The sequence below is a fragment of the Agelaius tricolor genome, unplaced genomic scaffold, assembly GCF_023055355.1.
Source record: "Agelaius tricolor isolate 1412-34295 unplaced genomic scaffold, bAgeTri1.0.p SCAF_1, whole genome shotgun sequence".
In the NCBI taxonomy this organism is placed as follows: domain Eukaryota; kingdom Metazoa; phylum Chordata; class Aves; order Passeriformes; family Icteridae; genus Agelaius; species Agelaius tricolor.
In genome coordinates this window covers 75,247,843-75,267,314 of record NW_027269261.1, presented here as the reverse complement: position 1 = coordinate 75,267,314, position 19,472 = coordinate 75,247,843, and the positions used below count along the sequence as shown (strand labels likewise).

At 41.3% G+C, this 19,472-nt stretch overlaps 1 protein-coding gene and 1 long non-coding RNA gene across 5 annotated transcripts; one reads left to right on the top strand and one right to left on the bottom strand.

The window, feature by feature from the left end:
- Window positions 1-1,754: 1,754 nt before the first annotated feature.
- Window positions 1,755-15,058, bottom strand: LAPTM4A (lysosomal protein transmembrane 4 alpha). Of its 3 annotated transcripts, none has more exons than XM_071440182.1 (7): window positions 14,879-15,058; window positions 8,177-8,297; window positions 6,017-6,093; window positions 5,802-5,924; window positions 4,528-4,623; window positions 3,057-3,155; window positions 1,755-2,533 (listed from the first exon to the last, which is right to left on the bottom strand). In XM_071440182.1, exons 1-7 carry the CDS (start codon window positions 14,975-14,977, stop codon window positions 2,459-2,461), a joined length of 690 nt encoding a protein of 229 aa, XP_071296283.1. In that variant the 5' UTR covers window positions 14,978-15,058; the 3' UTR covers window positions 1,755-2,458. The 3 variants fall into 3 exon arrangements, with proteins under 3 accessions (XP_071296283.1, XP_071296277.1, XP_071296291.1); XM_071440176.1 differs by lacking the exon at window positions 14,879-15,058 and adding an exon at window positions 12,128-12,330; XM_071440190.1 differs by lacking the exon at window positions 14,879-15,058 and adding an exon at window positions 8,908-9,063.
- Window positions 15,059-15,159: 101 nt separating this feature from the next.
- On the top strand, window positions 15,160-19,269 carry LOC139596172 (uncharacterized). Of its 2 annotated transcripts, XR_011681266.1 has the most exons (4): window positions 15,160-16,604; window positions 16,870-16,991; window positions 17,452-18,493; window positions 18,814-19,269. It is a non-coding gene; the product is annotated as an uncharacterized lncRNA (long non-coding RNA). The 2 variants fall into 2 exon arrangements; XR_011681267.1 differs by lacking the exon at window positions 16,870-16,991.
- Window positions 19,270-19,472: the final 203 nt, after the last annotated feature.

Here is a 19,472-nt window from a genome sequence, read left to right as displayed (position 1 = left end):
GTTTGAATGGAATCTATGCATCATGTATGAGATGTATGAATATGCGACAGGCTATTGCTTTTAAGGGTTAATCCTCTGTTAACGTGTGTCCTTTTTCGGGCTTCTTTTGCCCAGAAAGAGGTACCCAGACCGTCTGTAACTCTTTGTTTTTATTGTCTCATATTGTCCTAATCCCAATTGTTCAAATTTTTATTACTCTAATTATATTACTATTTTTATAACCATTTTATTACTATTAAACTTTTAAAGTTCTAAAAACAAGGGACTGGCATTTTTCACATGCAGGATCATCTTCTCTCTCATCACCTCCATCAGGGGAACAGGAAGCCTTGATTTAGAAGAGGAACCACCAAGCCCCCAGCTGTACAGTATCAGGCAGGCACTGACTCTCTTCAGCAAGTTCTACCACGAAAGCACAGTAGAAGAGGCCACCATCACATTCCCAAAGGCTGCAAACGGTGGCAGGGAAGAGGGACCACCACCCTTCAGGCAGAGAAAGCCACAGGGCAGGGCTCCAGGAGAGTATAATGGTTTCTCTCTCTCAGAAGACACTGCAGCTTTTTCGAGCAAGAGCACATGCACACACCCCCCAGACAAATTTCAGGCAGTGCCTGCTGCTGTCAAATACTGCTCACACACATGGTCAGCCACCCACCAGGACAGTCTCAGTAAACAGCCCTTGGCAGGAGCTCTTTGCCCACTCATGATCAGACACACAGACACTCCCTCACTGCAGAGGGACCCAGAGCAGAGTGTGCTGGAATCCATGTTTGAGCAACGCCCAGTTTCAGCTGTTTCTTATACAGCATGAAACCACAGTCACACTGAAACAGTGCCTGGCAGCATCTAAAGATGCCCTGGGTTTGGAGCCTCTGTGGGAGTTCAGATGCAGTGCAGCTCCTCAGAATCTGGAAATAAGAGTGCAGCTGCCAACAGCACTGGGCCCACCCCGGGTACCCCCTTGGGGTAACCACCAGGACAGTACTGCCAGAACAGGGCAGAGAGGCTCTGAGACCACTGCACTTCAAAGTGCTCTCACAGGTGGCACCCGAGTTCATTAAAAAGGGGAAACTACTGCTGGTAGCACAGCCCTAACAGAGCATTTTTAAATGTGTACAGAGATACATATTGAAAATTCAGGAATAACCCCAAAAATTATACGTTGCAATAATTTGAATCCATTTTCCCAGAATTTAACACCAGGAAGCTCTTCTCTTCCAAAGCAGTAAAGTGTTTTATTTCTTCAGCCATACTAAATCATTAAATAATCTTTTACCTCTTTACAGCTCTTGCTACAAAAGAGGAAGAGTGGAAAGTTTTTTGTACCTTGGTTTTTTGGTTTGGTTTTTTTGTTGATGATAGAAGAACATCACTAAGTTATGGCATATCTCCAACAACTCTGGACATTTTCCAGTGTAAATGTTGCAGTCCTACTGGGTGTCTGCCCTGCTTTTAATGCCTGAGCTGACCAGACATCAGATTTCCCCAAGGGCTCAAAGCCTCCAGTACAATTCCCTTTTCCCAGTTCATGGGTAAGTACCAATCAGACAAGGGTAAGTCACCAAGCATTTGAAATGCAAAGGTTTTAACACAGGACTGTGTGTTAGAGAGAATCCAAGTTCTCCAGCCACATAAGGACTTCTACTGAAGCATGGATCAACCACTAAACCTGCAACTAAGTATGCTGGACTGTCTGCAGCACACTGAAGCACTTAAACAAAAAAGTCACCAAAAAGATCAACCAACACTACTGGTAAACATTTTGTAAAAGATTTATTTAAGTATCATTTATCACAAAGAGGAAAATACATAGAAGATTAGAAGCATGCAACCATCTTCCACATTTCTATTTATTTTTCTTGCATTCCCAGCTCGTTGTAATAGAACTCCTGTGCCACCCTCACTTGTTCCTCAAAAATACTGTTTCAAGACAAAGGATAACCAAAAAAACCACAATAAAAGGTAAGATAACATATGAGAAAAGTGCAAAGTAAAAAAAAGTCACATATATACCACATTCAAACCCTTCCCCTTCCAAAAAATGGATAAAGGCAAACTGTCATTTTGCTGCACGATCAGATTGTCTTTATGAACTACTTTACAAAAAATTAATATAAATTAAGGGCATAATCCTGCAGACACTTATAATCACAGCTAACTTCAATCAGAGTGGCTCAATTGGTATTATTAAAAGCCACAAGTTAGTCACATGCATAAGTTCTTGCAGGTGTAAGGCCCTAAGGCAATAAAATGTTTAAGAGCATTAGGGAGAACAAAAATTAAAGCAAATGAAATCACTCAGATGTGTGTTGCCTAGTAAGTTTATATCAAACATATTTTAAACAGAACAGTTTGCTCCTAAAGCCCTGAATATTTCTATTACTTAAGCAGTTTTGCAAGATTAAAAGACAAAACCCCCAGGAAGCTGGTACAGATGTTAATGAACATAAAAATTGCTTCAGGCAGGTATGTAGGGAGGTGGAGGTTCCTTCTCAGGCATCTTCACTGCCATTTCATAGGTTGGCAGAACATACTAAGGAGAAGACATTTTGAAGTGATTAATGCAAGAGATTTCAAATGGGAAACAAAAAAAAAGAAAAAAGAGAACAAAAGCATACATGGTTCATCAGCAACTTAATCCTCTGTTGCAGGCAAAGTTATTTTAAGAATTTACTGCTGTTCCTAGTAAGCAAATGAGGAAGTGAAAGAAGGTGCAGAAGCAGTTTACTGCTCTGCTGAGCCTAACCCTTGGTCCTTTATTCCACACCCCACTGCATCTTGACTTTGCAAAGCAGCAAGGAAGGTTCAGACTGGTGCAATCAAAGTTTCCCTCTACCACAAGAAAAATATTCAAAGACCTCTAAAGACCCTTCTTTTAGACACTCAGAATTTAGTTAAGAAATAACCCGCCACAAAATTAGCTGCTTTATAATTTTTTATCTTTCCAGTCTTTCTTTAGAAAACTGGACAAGGCTTGGAAACATACATGGATGTGGTGATTTTTCTACTTCAAAATTAATGATACTGCTTCCTTTTAACTTGAAACTAGATTTTACCTGTGGAGGAGCTTCAAAAGCAGGGTACACAGCAATCTCTGGCAAATTTCTGCTGATGATGTATTTATAGCAGTTCCATACACAGTTAATTAGATATGCCTGAAAGAAGAGAGATTTTTCTTTTAAACACCTCATAAGCATTGGCCGATTCAGAAATTAGATGCTGGATGACATTCCTATGATAAAAAGGAGCATACATCAACTTAGACAACACATAGCTGAGGAATGGTTGCTATTTCACAGACCTGGCCACATACATATGTTGCTCCCCATTTTGCATTCACAGTGACTCATAGAGGATGCACCACACAGGTTTTAGCAAAAGAATTCACAGATCCATTCAACTAATCTCTGTCTGCCTCAGCAGTGCTAATCAAATTAATCCCCAACTGGCTGATGCTTCTGCAGATCTCAGTCCAAGCCTGCCAGGAGGAGGAGGAGGAGAGGCCAACAGTAGAATCCCACTCATCCCCCACTTAGCACTATAGCTCCAACTAACTGCCAGTGTTAAGGAGAGGGCTCAGACACACAACTGAGGCAGCAGCGAGAGCGTAGAGCAGTGAACCCCGAACTTCGAGTCAACACTGACTGCTGCAGAAACATTATCATGATATGATGAGGATTAAGGGTTTTTTATTACTAATTTGTGTAACATTAACCTCTCCAAATCTCTCACTGACAAGTTAGCACTGTTGTACAAAAGGTACCAAATTTCCCAATCAATACACAAGCGCTATCTACTGTATTAGGCTTTCACTCTCCCCAGTTAAACGTTCCTCTTGGAAAAAGTATAGAAAATCAGTAAAATTATTTTTCATTATTTATTTTTTCTTAAATGCAACCTGAATGCAATAAAGGAACAGTATCATGGCCAATGTATTTATAATATACATTTCTCTAATATACTTTGTCTACACAAGAGTTTTTATAACCCAAATGAATGCCTCATTATTTAGATCTTCAGAAAGAAAGTGCCTGCTACTATCACCCTTCAGAAGGGAGGAAGATGCAGGTCTAGAATTAACTTATACGTTTCCTCATTCCATCACCTTCCTTCCAAAACTTCCATTCTGGTCTGTTAGGCACAGTGAGAGATTTTAAACATTTTGTTTAGAAACTTATATACATTGACTCAGTATTATTTCACTACAAGCCTAATTACAAATATTAAAATTATTTCCACATAGACAAAAAGTCTTTTTGCATTCCTTCTTTCTACTTAGGAATGGCAGAGCTGCATAAGCACACCCCACTACACACACACAAGTTAGCTGAAGACACCAGTACACAACAGATTAGACCTAAGTCATACTGGAACTGAACATTCCAACAATTGTGCTCAAAGAAGTTCTTACCTCAGCATTAAGAAAGCAGCTGGGTTCTAAATTCAGCATTGAGAATTAACTCAGATTGACACCATCTTAATATTTATTAACTCTTGAAACAGACACATGATTAAGTTTTAACTTACCTTTAAAATGATAAATAATACAAAGAACACCAGAACAATAAACAAGAGACAGCTGGAGTCCAAAGAAAGGAGATCCTCTTTGTATGGAAAATCCGGCTAGTGAAAAAAAAAAAAAAAAACAAAACGGGGGGAAGGGAGAGAAAGGGAAGAGATAAGAATGAACACTGCACAATCTAATATGATAGAAAAATATCCAAACTTCACACCAAATAAAACAAACCCTTGTGTAAACTACTCCCCTGAAACAAAAAGTTCCATTTCTAACAAGTTTCCTCTTTATCCTCCCACAAAGCACAGTATTAATCCTGTCTCTGTCCCACAAGAACAGATCACTACCGTACAGTTTGTGTCCTTGTGTCACTTCATCAGTCTCATGCCAACACAGATTCTTCTTCACAGCTGCAGGACAGTATTTGTACTCATGGTCCTCTACAACTCTAATGACTTACTGTTAATTACATCCTGTCAGTCCAACCTGTAACACACTGGTGTGCAGTGTAAGATGTCACCCCAAACTTGGGGGAGCAAAAACAGAGAACTTCTGCAAACCTGTCTCTTTTCCTTCCCTGACCACAATAACAAAGCGTCTCTCAAACACCAATCCAAGATTTTATCTGTTTTAAAAAGGACTTGCTTTTAAACATCTACTTGAACAAATCACAGCACCAGCCAGACAGAGCTCATGGTCTGTCAATGCAGCCAGTACATTCTATGTATTGACTCTTCTTGCAGTTAAAACACAGGCAGTGTTAGTGAGAACTCCACTGCAGTTTCCTTAGAAAGTGTTGTTGCAACTTGAGAAGAGACACACAGAATGTAAAAAGGAAAGCTCAGATTCCATGTGTAATGCTGTGGGAACCCTTACCTACACTTCTACAGTCCTTACCTATACTTCTCTTCCTGTTCCCTACCAAATAAGGGTCAACACATTTTTAATCTGCAGTAGCAAATGTGCCATTGAGCCCCACTGCTTAAAAGGCACAGGTAAGTGTGTTAAAGAACACACTTTCAAATCCAATTGTAGCCAACACAGTTTAAACCAGGAGTTCCCATCACAATTCTTTCCTTACTCTCCTTGGCTTTCCTTTTAGGGAGCAATGACAACTTTAACTCTTCCACCTCTGGTAAGCTACCATGCCCCTAATAACCACCTATGGCTGCTGCAGGCTGAATTCCTTTTTCTTATGCAAAGGGAAGTGTAGCTCAGTCACTGATCCAATTAAAAAAAATCTTTAATTTCAAATGTAAAATATCAATTTGAGCTGAATACTTACCAACTGATCCAGGTAATCCTTGATTCTGGGCAAGTAGGTTAGAGAGCTGATGGCAACCAGACAACTGAGCACAAAGTCAAAGAGTTGGTAACAGAAAAATGGTATCAGCCAGCCTACACGATGCTAAGAAATAGAAAAAAGGAGGAGCATGTAAATTATTTAGTTAAAAAAAATCAAGTAGCAACTCTCAAACCATGGATTATAAATATACTTACAGCAATGGCACCATACACCATCATTGCACTGATTGTGAACATGAGGAGGGAGATAGCAAACAGTACACAGGCATTTTCTGCATAACAAAAAAAAACAGTAAGAATCAGTCATTTCCTGGAGCTGTCACACTGCAGCTGACAGGTACCCAAGCTTTATCCATTACTATGATCTGTTCCCAACTGACTCATCCATGCCAACTACCAGCAGCAGAATAGAGTAATTCAAATCCTTCGTAACAAAAAAAGATCTGGTTCAAGAAAACCTACAACTGCTTGGAAAAACCCCTCTGCCTTAATCAAAAGCCTGACTAAAGCCCAGGAACACCAATTAGAAGCTTGACATAGTTTGACAGTAATGCACCATAATGATGCTGATTTGCAATATGTGTTAGTGCTGAAAGTATGTGAGTGATTAACTTTACAACTGGACAGAATCTTAAGTGAAGCTAACACACTATCAACCTTTACACTTGAAAATGGTTTGGTTACATAATTTGGTCATTGGCAGTGGGAGCAGCACTGCTCCTTCAGTAACACTAAGGAAAACAGGAAATCACTGTGTAGAAGGTATCCCACTATTTACAAGAAAAGGCAGTTGAACAGAAACCAATTTGTAGCAAAATCCAGGACATTCATGGAAGCTGCATGATAAAGATTCTCCTTGTGCATCACAGTTACTGATTACAGAAGCAGAGCTGCTTTCCGCAAGTTAGATTAAACTTGTTCTTTTTGAAACACAACGAAAGCAGCCTGAGAGTCTATAGATATGGTAAATAAATGGGTTTTAGCAGTATTGAAGCCAAAATTTTTTTGTTCTCCTGTTTGAAAAAGATTATCTGAGAATCCTTTCTACTCTGCAATTAATATCTACATACACAGATGGCATCAAGGAAGAGCCCCCCCATGTCTGAAATGCACTGTGTTGATCAGACATAAGTCTCAGCAATCACCAGCGAGCGTGGCTGTCTTCTGAGGAGTTATTACTCACAATATACACTAGTACAATAACACCTGTAAGGTTCTTTCACACACACAAAGCCCTCCAGCCCAGATCCCAACATAAGGAATAAGAATTTTTAAGTCAAAAGCATGTGATAGATTTTACACTAAAGAGTGAAGAATGCACCTTCAGCTTCAGAAGCATCTTTCACTCATGTAAGCTTAAGGCTACCAAGTACCCCAAAGGCCTTTACAGGTCATATGACATTTTACAGACATCTGCTGTGATTTTACTTAATATCTTAGCCTCATGAAGAATTTGGTCCTTGCTCCCACTCCCATCTCATTAGTACCAAATGTGAGTTACAGTCACAGGTCAGAACTGACAGATCCTCAACTCAGGTCATGAACAATTAATCCAAAATGCTCAAAACCAGTTTTGTGCTGTTCTATTTAACTTTGCTGAATCTGACCCTCTCTAAATTTTCATGTAATACAACAGACTGAGGTAGATTAGAAGTGCCATACTAAACTAAACATTTCTGCACATTTAAAACCAAGAGAAGCAAAGCATATGCTCAAGTTTACAGATACAATAATTAAAAAGCTTGACACCAATTACAGCTGTATACATATACACTTAGTAAAAGAGTGAAAAGTGGGCACAATTCTGCTCAAGGTGCTTTCTCTCATTTATTCTGCAGGTGAAACTTCAAGAAACACTTTGGTTTCACTCAAATACTTGGCAGCCCAATTGTTCCTCTCTTCTTCAAAAGGTATCATGGTTTTCTTCTCAGTAAATTCATATGCAGGAGCTCTAAGGTATTTCCTGATCTATGAAGATGACCAAAAATTCTGAAGAAAAGTCTTTAAACTTGTTTTCTGCTGCTTGTTTTACTGAGTCAGCAAAGATAATTAATGTGTATGGAGAAAGTGAGTCAGAGATGTCCCACACATACTTCAACACTCAAAGTATCAGAAGGCCAAGAAATCTCGTGACTTAAAATGCTTGGGTATAAAATGAAGTTATAATAATAATCCATAAAGCTTTCTTTTTATTCTTGTAGAAGAATTCAATCCCAGAATAATTGAAGAGAAATTCAGAAAACAAGATAACCATATTTCTGAAAAGTCGTATGCATATATTACAACCTAGTGTAAGACAAATCCATGGTAGTGCATGCTGTATATTCCCATCAGCCAGCAGAGCTCTAGACCTACCAGCCATTCTCTCGGAAGCATAGTAATTTCCAATGACTTCATACTGGATATCAACAGTTGGAACCATATTTGGATGAGTCACTTCTACTGTCAACAAGATGCCCATCAGCAAGTTCACCACCTGAGAGAGATCACAGTTACCTCAAGGTTAATTACTTTGCAACAGCTAAGATGTTTTTAATGACCACTAATAATCCCTTATTTCAGTTAAAAATAAACTCTTCTCTTTGCCTGTATGTGGAAGAAGAAAAAAAAAGAGCCCAACTTACAGTTAAATTTCAAGCTCATTTAATTAAATGACTACTAAAACAACCCAAAGAGTGTGGAGCACTTGCTAGGTTCAATGAATCACCACTGAATAACTTTGCAAATCGAGGGGATGGTAAGATTCCTAGGGATTCAAATAACATAATTAAGCTGATGCTGCCTGATGAATGTACAGGCTTGTGAACTGAAAAACTGGAAACAGTTAAAAATGGTCAGGAAGATAAAGGTACAGAATGAGGAATATTTTGAAAGAATTTCTGCTTTCTACAACAAATTGAGTTAATTTAACATACCAATAAGTTACTGGGTTTCTGCCACATTTCAGCCTTAATAAGCTAGAGAGAAGACTTTCCTCTGCTTCCCAGGTCACTTATTAAAACCTCACCTTATCAAAAAGGTCCACACAACCACAGGGGAAGTTAAAAAATTTCACACAAAGATCAACCCCCACAGTGTGTGCTCACCAGTCTTTCTCCTCCCTCACGCTGCCACTTAAGACTCCTTCTGTTGCCCCATTTTGCTACACACCAGAAATGTCTTCAGTAAGAGCTCAAAGAATCAGAAGTAGCTGAAGCCTCTGTAAAATTGCCTTGACAGCATTTATAAGGTATCCAAGGTTTACAGGGACATAGTTTCTGTTACTAGTATCTGGAGACACATGCCAAAGGTTGCATAACACAAAAAAAAACCTCGTGCTGGTCTTTTCTAGCTGCAGACATTTTCCAATCAGTATTCAGTACTGTCAACACCAGAAGCAGGATCCCTTCCAATTAGCCTCAAAAGAAAAAGAAAACTGGTTTGTAGTTTCTAACAACTGAAGAATATTTGCCAGGTATTTCTTCTTCTATGGACATGGTTCCAGAAGTCAACGATGGTGGCAAGTCTATGTACAATTACTGAAGATTTCAGAAAGGAAAAAAAAATCCGAATCTTGTAAAAATTTTGAGACTCACAGTTCCTGTAACTTTTTTTCCCCTCACTGTTTTTATTAGTTTTTTCTTCTTTTTCCCCTGGGGTTTACAGATATATGGTGATAAGCTTGCTTGCACTTTCTGCTAAAAGAAGCCTTCAGTGGAATTAAAGTTGGTAGTGCATTTCACTTTGTAGAAATGCAATCATCTCATCATGTATTGCACAAATTTACTAGAATTTCCAGCTATTTTGAGCCACTTGTATTTCTATAAGGCATTTTATATAAAACATTGTAGCCAAAAGGCTGGCAGTGAAGAACTCTGTTTAACCACCAATATCTTTAGCCTAGAACTGCACTTATTGTCACCCTCACAGGGTACTTCTTAAAGGGCAAACTGTCAAGTTGCTCACCTGTCTCATTTTCAAATCTTATTTTGCTTCACTATTTGTCAAAAATATGGAACACTTTCATCTCCCACCTGCTTCATCCTTCTGTACTCTGGCCTTCTGCTCTCAATGTTCTCTGCATTTTCAACCCTCTATTTCCTCCTCTCGGTGAGTGAACTGGGTATGTTGGAAAATACCTTTCTGCACTGTACTTGTTTCAAAAAGCCTAAGTCAAGGTTCATGTCTCTGGCAGCTGAAATATTGATCTCTACTTTATAAAGCACAAAAGTACATGTTCAATTACAACTAAATCATTTCTTGTTTATACATAGCCTGTCATGGCAGTCAAACTCATTACTATTTGCCTCAGGATAAGGAGTAAGCAGCACCTGAATTACTACAGAAGTACTGAAGAACTTGAATGCCTCAGAATTTTGAGATTGTAATTCTCCATCTGTCACTTTCTTTTTTATTTTCATCTGATCTGTGGTCCTAATTCAGTGTACCGAAGTCTTTGGTAATTTCACTAGTTACTGAGTGTAGTTCCAAGTATTAAAGGTTTATTTTCTCAACCTGAAATAGTATCCAAGTAAAACAGAAAATAAGTCATTCAAAATCCAATCTATTAGAATCAATGAGACAAAATAAAAATAGTTACAAACCAAAACAAATCTAAACAAAAACAAGTAACAAACCAAAACCATGGCCAATTAACACCTCAGAGTTTCCAGTGCTCCATTACTACTGTTTACAAATCCATCACAACACTTAATTAATTGAAACTCATGTTAAATATGATCAAGACCTACAGAGCCAGAGCCTCTATTTTAACTACTTCCATTCTTTCCCAGAAGCTTGATAACAGCAAGACCACAAGGTTAGTTTCAAAATAATCAGTGTAACAGGCAGCAAGAATATGGTTTGGACCACAGAACATTGTTAGAGATTTTAAGTATATACTCACTGCAAATCAAATGTATGTTCAAAAATGTTTACATAGAGAAGTCAGAAAAAATGAAACTCATGTATGCCTCAGTATGAGGATTAAACCCGTCACCATCTCCCCCTCAAAAAAAAAAAAAAAAAAAAAAAAAAGAAAGAAAAAAAAAACAAACTGAAAAAACCCCAAGCCTGACAAGACAGCACTCAGTGGATACTGCAGCACCCTAAAATAACACCTCAGAAATCTCAGCATCATCATTCTGGTCTTTTTTGCTAAGAAATCAAAAATAGTGACAAAAAAAGTTTGCAAAATGCATGTTCAAGTTCTTATTTAAAAAATAATCCCATTAAGATGAAAATAACCCTAATTTAGTTTTGTAATAGTTTAAGGAGTGTATTTTACGTTTTCATATCTGGGATAGCTAAGTTTAATAGTTTGGTGTAGCTTGTATTAAAATTCAAATAGCTGAAATTTCAAATTCTCAAGTAGAAAGTCATCATTTATTACACACTGGTAACAGAAATATTAGCTCCCCATATGATTAGAACTCAAAAGACTGTGGAACTCTTAAGAAGCATTAACTTTTTAATTAGTGAGTTTTATCTCCACAGGGTGCACTTTATGCCTCATCAGCTAAGTGCTTCAACTCTCTGGAGGCCCAAGCATGAAGTCAACTTTTCCTCAAGCACTCAGAGGGACTTGGGCAAAACCAAGAATTCCTACTTAGAATTTGCTTATATCCTTTCTCGAGGGGAAAGAGGGAAATTGCCTTGCACTACTACACTCATTTTCCTTTCACTTTTCCAGTATTTTTTCTCCAGACATGTTTCCAAAGGGGAAAAAAAAGGAAAAAAAAAACACAAACAAGATGGAGATTCTGATTTGGTTTGATTTATTATGATATTGAAATAGTAAAAACTGAAGAAGAGTAATTTTACATAGGGTACTTCAGAGCCTCTAGGAGTACCAGTACCAGACTGACAGAAATGAGCGAGTATAACTAGTCCCAATCTGGTTCAGTGAACACACAGTTGCAGAGACCCCCCTCATGCTCCTGCTAAGCAGCAGCAATTGCATCACTGCCTGCAGCCCTGAAGCTTGCTGCCAGAAGGCAGCAGCCCCTCCCTCCAGAACAATACTATTGGCTTCTATGCTGTTTACTGAACTCTGATCCCATTTTTGCCAGGGCAGTGTTCCTGCTTCCGGTCTCTGGAAAGTGCAGTGCCCAATATGAAAGTTTACAGGAAGAAACAAACTTCAAAGCAACACGACTGCAATTATGGAGAGAGGAACAGGAGGTTTCTTTTTCCTTCCTACACAGAACAGCAGTGGGTGTTGCAGAGCTAACCAAGCTTTATCAGACCTGGAACTCAAGAACATTTCTGGCAGAATTGTACTTAACTTGTCTTTTGGTAAATACACTTTTATGTACTGATATGTACACAAACAGCAGCAGCACACAGACAGAACTGTGCTTGAGACACACTCTGTTCACACAGCATCAGCAGCAGACATTTTAGAAAGTAGTCCTGGTTCTCTCTGGACTTGCAGAAGCACACAGCAAGGACAGTGATAAAACTGTTCCAGTAAGGAGCAAAGTTAATTACAGGCATGATTTAAAAGTACACAAATAGCAAGGAATAGGAAAATGCCTAAAGAAATGGTTATGTAAGAATAACACATGTATTAAAAAGACAGAAGTCTTATCTTACTAAAACATCTGGAGTAGATTGCTGTGAGACTCCATTTTAAGTTTGATAGCAAATTCCTTCAGGACTGCACTGCACAAGAACACAATTTATACAGTAAATAGCAAGATTTTCAGTAAAATAAAACTATTCTTGAACAAAACATTCTCCCTCTCCAAAAAGCTACATCCTTCAAAAAACCCCAACAAAACCAAAACACACAAAACACAAACAAAAAGCCCCACCAAACCCACAAACCAAAAAACACCACCCTACACATAAAGTTATTACTACTTGTCCCACTGCAACTTAAAAGCAGAGATTACTTAATTGATTTAGAAATACTTCTCATAAGAACCTGAAAGACTAAGTTAGAGCTATTCGTAAATGGGGCATTAATTAACACGTCTAAAAAATCTGACATGTTCTGGACAATTTTTTAAAGCTTGGCAGAAGGCAATTAAATTTAACTTTCACTGTCAAAACTGTATTTTACCTTCAAAAAAAGTGTAATCTATATTTGAATTCTGATTTTAAAGCATTAGGGAAGACCACCATGTTATAACCTTTTCCAGCTCAAACAGCTGTTGCCAGACGTTAAAGTTCTCACCCTTACCGAGGTGACAGCCGAGAACTGGATAAAAATATTCAACGCACGGCTTAACAAAGCGTTCCATACACAGGGTTTTTTTTTAAATAAAAACTCGCACTTTGCATGCCCCCTGCTACCTTGAACTCAGCTCTACTTTTCCCTGCAACGACCGAGCGGCTGCGGTCACACGAGATCAAAGCCGCACTCCGCCCCTGGAGCCGCAGCCCCACGGGTGCCCGGGGCAGCCGCCACCGTCCCCAGCACCCATTCAGAAAGAAGAAAGAGGTGCCGCATCCAGGCAACGAGGGGAAACATAAGCACAGCAGGAGAGGTAGAAACTGGAAGTGCTACCAGGTCTGTGGCCACGGAAACAGCTCCCTGTCCCCCGCCCCCAGCAAGTTCCTGCGTTTAGGGACACTCCCGCGAACAGGAATCGCAGTGCGGAAGGCAGCGAGGTGCTTTTGTTCTGTAACAAGGATCACCGTCCCCCTCGCTGTTCACGATTTATGCTTTTACTTCAGGGACCAGAAGCATATTCTTGAACTCCATCCATCAGCACAGGGTGGTTTGCAGGTTTCCAAAAGTTTGATTCTCAAAATTCCAATGGACCTTCTTCTTTGAAATGAACTGATAATGGAACTTAATCGGCACCAAGACTTTTGTCCAGTTTCATTTTGAAAGAGATACCTTTTCCCTAAGCTTTTGTTACATTTCCAACGCCCTACCCTCCCTTTTCCTCAAGTCCTGTCTCTCCAGGGACTTTGTTTGCCTGTGCATTTTTTTTTGCCAACTGAGGGACCAAGATGCATAAAAATAAAGGACCTCCCCATACTTGTTGAAAATAAACCATAAGCTCCCCAAAATCAAACCCCCATGCCTCTAAAGGCAGTTTATGTGCATGGCTGTTTCATATCAACACAAAAATTCAGCGTTGTTTGTTTCTTACAATTCGGAGAAGGCCAGAGGAGAACACGGCTTTTGATTACAGCTTCAGAAGAACAGAAAAGGTATGATGCAACTTTTGTAAACTATCCTCTCATTTTTACTGCCCACGAGGGTTAAGGGGAAGGAAGGATGAGGAAATTACTTCAATAAAGGGGAGTTCAGGCCCCCTTTAAGGGAACCAAGGGAAGTTAGGGCTCCAGGCCTTTAACTTGCTGCTACTGTTTTCACTTTTCTACTTCGCCCTAGTTCAGAACTTTATTTCTAGTATTTCGTCCGCACTACCACAGCTCTTCCTCGGAGAGAAAGCACTCACCAGTCAGAAAAATAGAAGCGTTTTGGGAGCCAAATTTGTTTCTACTGCTTTTCAATCACTGTTTCAGGAACAGAGTATGGAAAAACCAGGAACTTCCTTGCCACAAAGTGGGGGACACTCATCTTCCTCTCAGAGGTTGCACACCACTCACGGGTACGTCATCTCATTCCCCTATTACACACACCGAATTCCACTCTCCCCCAATCTCCTCCCTTACACGCTCAGTACTGTATTCAAGTCTCAACCCCTCCAAACCAAGAAAGAGAAAAGTAACACAATCTCTCTGAAACGCAGATTAAAACACTCTGAACTTTGTCTTCACTTTCTTTTTGCAAACACATCAAGGGGGGCTGCCGAGGGACAGCAGGACTTCGTTAGCCCAAAGGAGACTTCGGGAAAGAAGAGGGACCCGAGCCCCACCGGGTAACCCCAGGAAATCCCCTGGTGCAGCTTCCCCCGACCGCCCCAGCACAGGGAACGGCTGCCCGGGACGGGAGCGGGACAGGAGCGGGGACGGGAGCGGGACGCGCGCGGTCCCTCAGAGCGGCCGCGCGGGCGCCGCTCCTCCGCCCCACCGAGCACCCCGCGCACGCGCGCTGAGCACGGCCCCCACCGCCGCCCCTCCAGCCGCCGGCCGTCCGCCCCCGCCTCTCACCATGTACCAGGTGCCCAGGATGATGGTGCCGGTGCGCACATGGCAGCAGCCGCAGCACCGGGTGCTGTAGAAGCGGTCACGACTCCGCTTGAACGTCATGGCGGCAGCGCGCAGCTCCAACCGCCGGACGCACCACCCGCCCTCTCCAAGCAGTTCCCGACACCGAACACCGTAAAACCCCCCGGCGCGCGTCACCGCCGCCCTGACCAATCAACCGCCGAGAGAGTCTCGCAGGGCGGGCCTTTGTTGCCGTGGTGACAGGTGATTGACAGCACCTCTAACCAATCATAGTAGTCTGGTACAGACGCCCCGCATTCACCTGCGGCGGCGGGGGCCGCACCTGAGGTGGGGGCGGTGTCTTTTCCGCCATGTTGGGCTTTGCCGCCTCTGCCGCCGGCCCTCAGGCGGGCTTGGCAGGAAAAAGTCCTGCCCTGCTCTGCTCTGCTCGCCTGGCGCATAGGGAGCAGCTCGCCGGGTGTTTGGAGAACCGGAACTTGGCAGCCGGGGACGTAGCGAAAAACCTATGCGGAAAGCTGCGTTGTCTAGAGACGTTCCCGTGTGCTTAGCACGGGTGAGAGGTGGCTCGAATTCTCAGTTCTGTGGCCCCGAGTTCAGGAGAGACATGGAAGTTGTAGAGAATGTCCAGAGAAGGGCAACAGAGCTGGTGAAGCGGCTGGAGTAGAAGGAGGAACGGCTGAGGGTGTTTTGCCTGGAGAAAAGACAGCTCAGAGAGAATCTTACCGCTCTCTACAACTCCCCGCAAGGAGTCTGTAGCCAGGTGGGGTCGGCCTCTTCTGCCTCTTACCAGGCAGCTGGCAACAGATTTAGAGGACACGGCCTCAAGCTGCGGCAGGGAGGTTTAGTCTGGACGTCAGGAGGAATTTCTTCATTGAAAGGGTGATGAGACGTTGGACCAGAAGTCAGTGTTCCTGGAGGTGTTTAAAGAAAGACTGGACGTGGCACTTAGTGCCATGGTCTTGTTTGACATGGTGTTAGGTCATGGTTTGGATTCGATGATCTCACAGGTCTTTTCCAACCTAATTGATTTTGTGATTATGGACAGCCCTTAATTCTAATATAGTAATGAGTAAGTAATGTCTCCTGATGTCCTGATTCCAGCTGGGGTAGTGTTAATTTTTTTGCAGGTGCCAGGAGGGAGCGTGGCTCGGATGTGGAGGTTATTCTGTCCCAGCTCACATCATTGATCATTGCCAGGAGCAGGGGAAAAGGGTTTTTTCCTGTGGAGAAAACGTGGAGGAGGGACCCGACTGGTATTGTGTATTGGGAGCGGGGGGCAGGTTTCTTATCTCATTGATGTTTCCAGTATATTGTTGTGCCTCTAATTCTCAACTCCATCCCAATGCAGCAGGAAAGATGAGGGGAAGGGGGAGTGAGAAGGAGCAGTGTGTGGTTTGGGAAGGTCTCAGCGGGGGTCCTGAACTGAGAAGTACCATTATTAAACCGTGACACCTGGGCAGAGCATGAAGAGGTCTGCTTTGAGCTGCTGCCAACATCCTCCTGCTTTTGCTGAATTTCGCTACAGAAGGTTTAGCTCACGTGAACCGTTTTGCTGTTCTTTTAATTCCTTGGATTAAAGAATAATATTAAGACTGCGTTACATGCTAAGAGCATATGCCATCCAGAGGGAAAACAGAAGAGGTGAAATTTAGTCCACAGAAGTGCTTTACTTTGTTGGTGACTCCAAGCCCTACTCAAGCTCCTGCTGGTGAGTGGGTAATGGAAATGCTTCATTAGTTCCACTGAAACCTGCGGGTGCTGCACTTTTGAATATGTTAATTAGAAATAACGTGTGTAAATCCAAGTGCTGTCTTCATTTGTGTATGTGATAAGTTTCGCCACCACTTAGACACACAGTCTCCTGTTCCCACATGGAGCAGGATCTGTAAACTTCCCCTGACCCCATGGTTTCTGGAGAGACCTGAGCTGTTGGTGCAGAAGTGCACACAGTTTATTTAACCTTCTACTTGCAGCTGCAAGTATTTCCTTCTTGGCAGTGCACAGTCTGAGACACAGAACCATAAATATTTGCTGTGCCTTATATACACCAAGATGGACGTCAGTACTGAGTTTTTTCACTTTGAACAATGAGAAGGTAATGGGGGTGACAGTGGTTGTCCTTTTGATACATTCCAGATTGTACAATTAACACATTTTATTGCTTTAGCTGCCTAGTCTGTTTCTAATGTGAGCTGTTGCTGAGTTGTTTGAAATTATTTACTTAAGGGCTTTAAAAGTGACCTTTTTATTTTAAATCCCCAGAGTTCCATAGTTGGTGTTTTTCTTCCTTAGGGCATATTTCATTTTTGAATAAACATGTTGTAAGTGCTGCTGAGATGGCTGTAATGATCCTCTTACAAACTATTGTTTGTTTCTTTAGTGCTATGATGTTCTCAGCCCTGTGCACAGATGCATAATTATCAACACTCTGATTTAATGTAACAAGAAGGGACTAATTTTAATCAATATACACGTGTCCATGTAAAAAAAAAAAATAGAAAAAAGAATGTGCATTTTGTTGTAATCAGTCATTTAAAAAATCGTTTTTCTCACAGATAGCACTTTGGGAAGCCTAAGCCAACTATTCCTGCTGCATGCATGCCTGAATTGATGGCATTGTTCTGCGGAGCTGAGAGATTCTCCTTCCTGTTGGTCTGTCCCTGTGTGAAGCAGGAGTTCACAGGATTAGAACGAGCCAGAAATTAAAGGAGGAGCCCCTCCCTCAAAGTTTGGACATCCACTTGGAAACCTTTAGATCCCACTCCCAGTTCAAGCGATTTGTGAGGGCAAGTGTTCCAGCTAAGAGCTTGCAGTTGGACACTGCCTTCGCTAAGATCAAGCTCTCCTCAGGCTCAGACTGTCAGGGCTATTTTCATGAGATGAAAGAAATCTTAATTAAGTGTTCATATCTTTGTCAGCCAGACTCAGAATAAAAAAATGATGTGATTCCCTTGAGCTTCACTGCTTGTTATACTCTGCAAACGCTGCTTGTTATACTCGGCAACAAAGATACTGGGAAGAATAATGTGAATCTCATTTAACATCACAAAGAAGCTTTCCACAGCAGGAAAAGCTGATGTGGAACTATTGAATTTGCATAAAAAAAACCTCTCCACTTTATCCTCCCAAAAAAAAAAAAAAAGGAAAAGAACGATTTAAAGAGTATTTTGAGAATGATGGCATTGTTTCTTGTACTTAAGGGAAGAGGTGATAGGGTAATGATTTTAGTCCTACCCTCTGTGACAGATTCCAGTTCTTCCTTGCCACAAGCAGCCCAGATGACCTCAGGCAAGAGACTTCCTTCTCGCTGAGCCTTAATTCTCTCCTTTTTGCTAGTTCAAAGAGGATTTCTGAGGCTAAATATATTAAAAACTCTGGGCTCAGCTTACAGTCATGACAGACCGAGCAAAATCTCAGAGAATCAGCGAGTACTAGTGATAAAACTTCCTCATGAACAGACCATGGCATGCAGGACCAAAGCATCCACAGCAGTAAGAGCAGGAAGCCATACACAGATCTGCAAGTCAGAAGCAGCTGCAAAAGAATGCTTGGGATTCCTTTACCAGCAGGGCGTTTTAACTCCTTCCCTCTCAGCAGGTAGGGAGGGTTTGATATCGAGGTGTTCCTCATTAGCCAAACTAGTCGGGCTTTCAAAACCCATGTCTAGACAGGAGATTTGCACTTCTGTCTTGAGAGAGCCTGACAATGTTTTACCAAACACAAATTAGTTTTGGATAATCAGATTTTAATAAGGTGACAGCAAAACAGCTAGGGTCAGGTAAATGAGAGACCAGGCTTCAACTTCTTCAAAAATTTCAAGTCCTGCACTTGCAAGATGTCAAAACAATGCAGCACTAAGACTGTTTTCTGCTAATTTTTGTAATACCATATTTTCTCTCTTTTGTGCTGTTCTTCAGTCTGTCCTTGGCTAGAAGATGGGGGTTGAATGCTGTAACCACACACTGAACTATAGCCAGGATGGCAAGATTTTGAAGAATAAGGTGCTGTTCTGCTTCAGCATTTGCTGTGTTGTGTGAATGGAAACCTACAGACTCTGAACTGATAATCATATGTAACCTCGGGCAGAGCTCACATCACTTTCTAGTGAAAATATTGTCCTGATGGGGGTTCAGAAACAGAGGCACAGTGAGATGATCTGATCTGACCAACACTACTACAGGTCAACCAAAGTTACAGGAACACCTTGTCCATTGGCTTCTTTGCCAGGAGATAAAAGGTGCAGTGCAGGACATGTTGGAGCTCCTCCATCCCAAATGGAAGGCACTTGAGTATGAGGGCAGGAACAAGCTACTGCTATTTTTAATTTTTTTTCCTATAACTTTATGCATGTGCCTGCTACTCTGCATTCTAAAGATTTGGTTATTTTCCATGCTGAACAAACATTTTTAGATTTAAAAAGTTTTTCAACGTCACAGAGAAAGTAGTATCTTTACACGGAAACTGCAATATAAAGTACACTGTATCCCCTCAGCAGAATTTACAAAAATCTATAGAACTGGTGCAGAAGGTGTGAAAAATACCCAGGCTGAAAGTATGGATTGACTTTTTGCTTCCT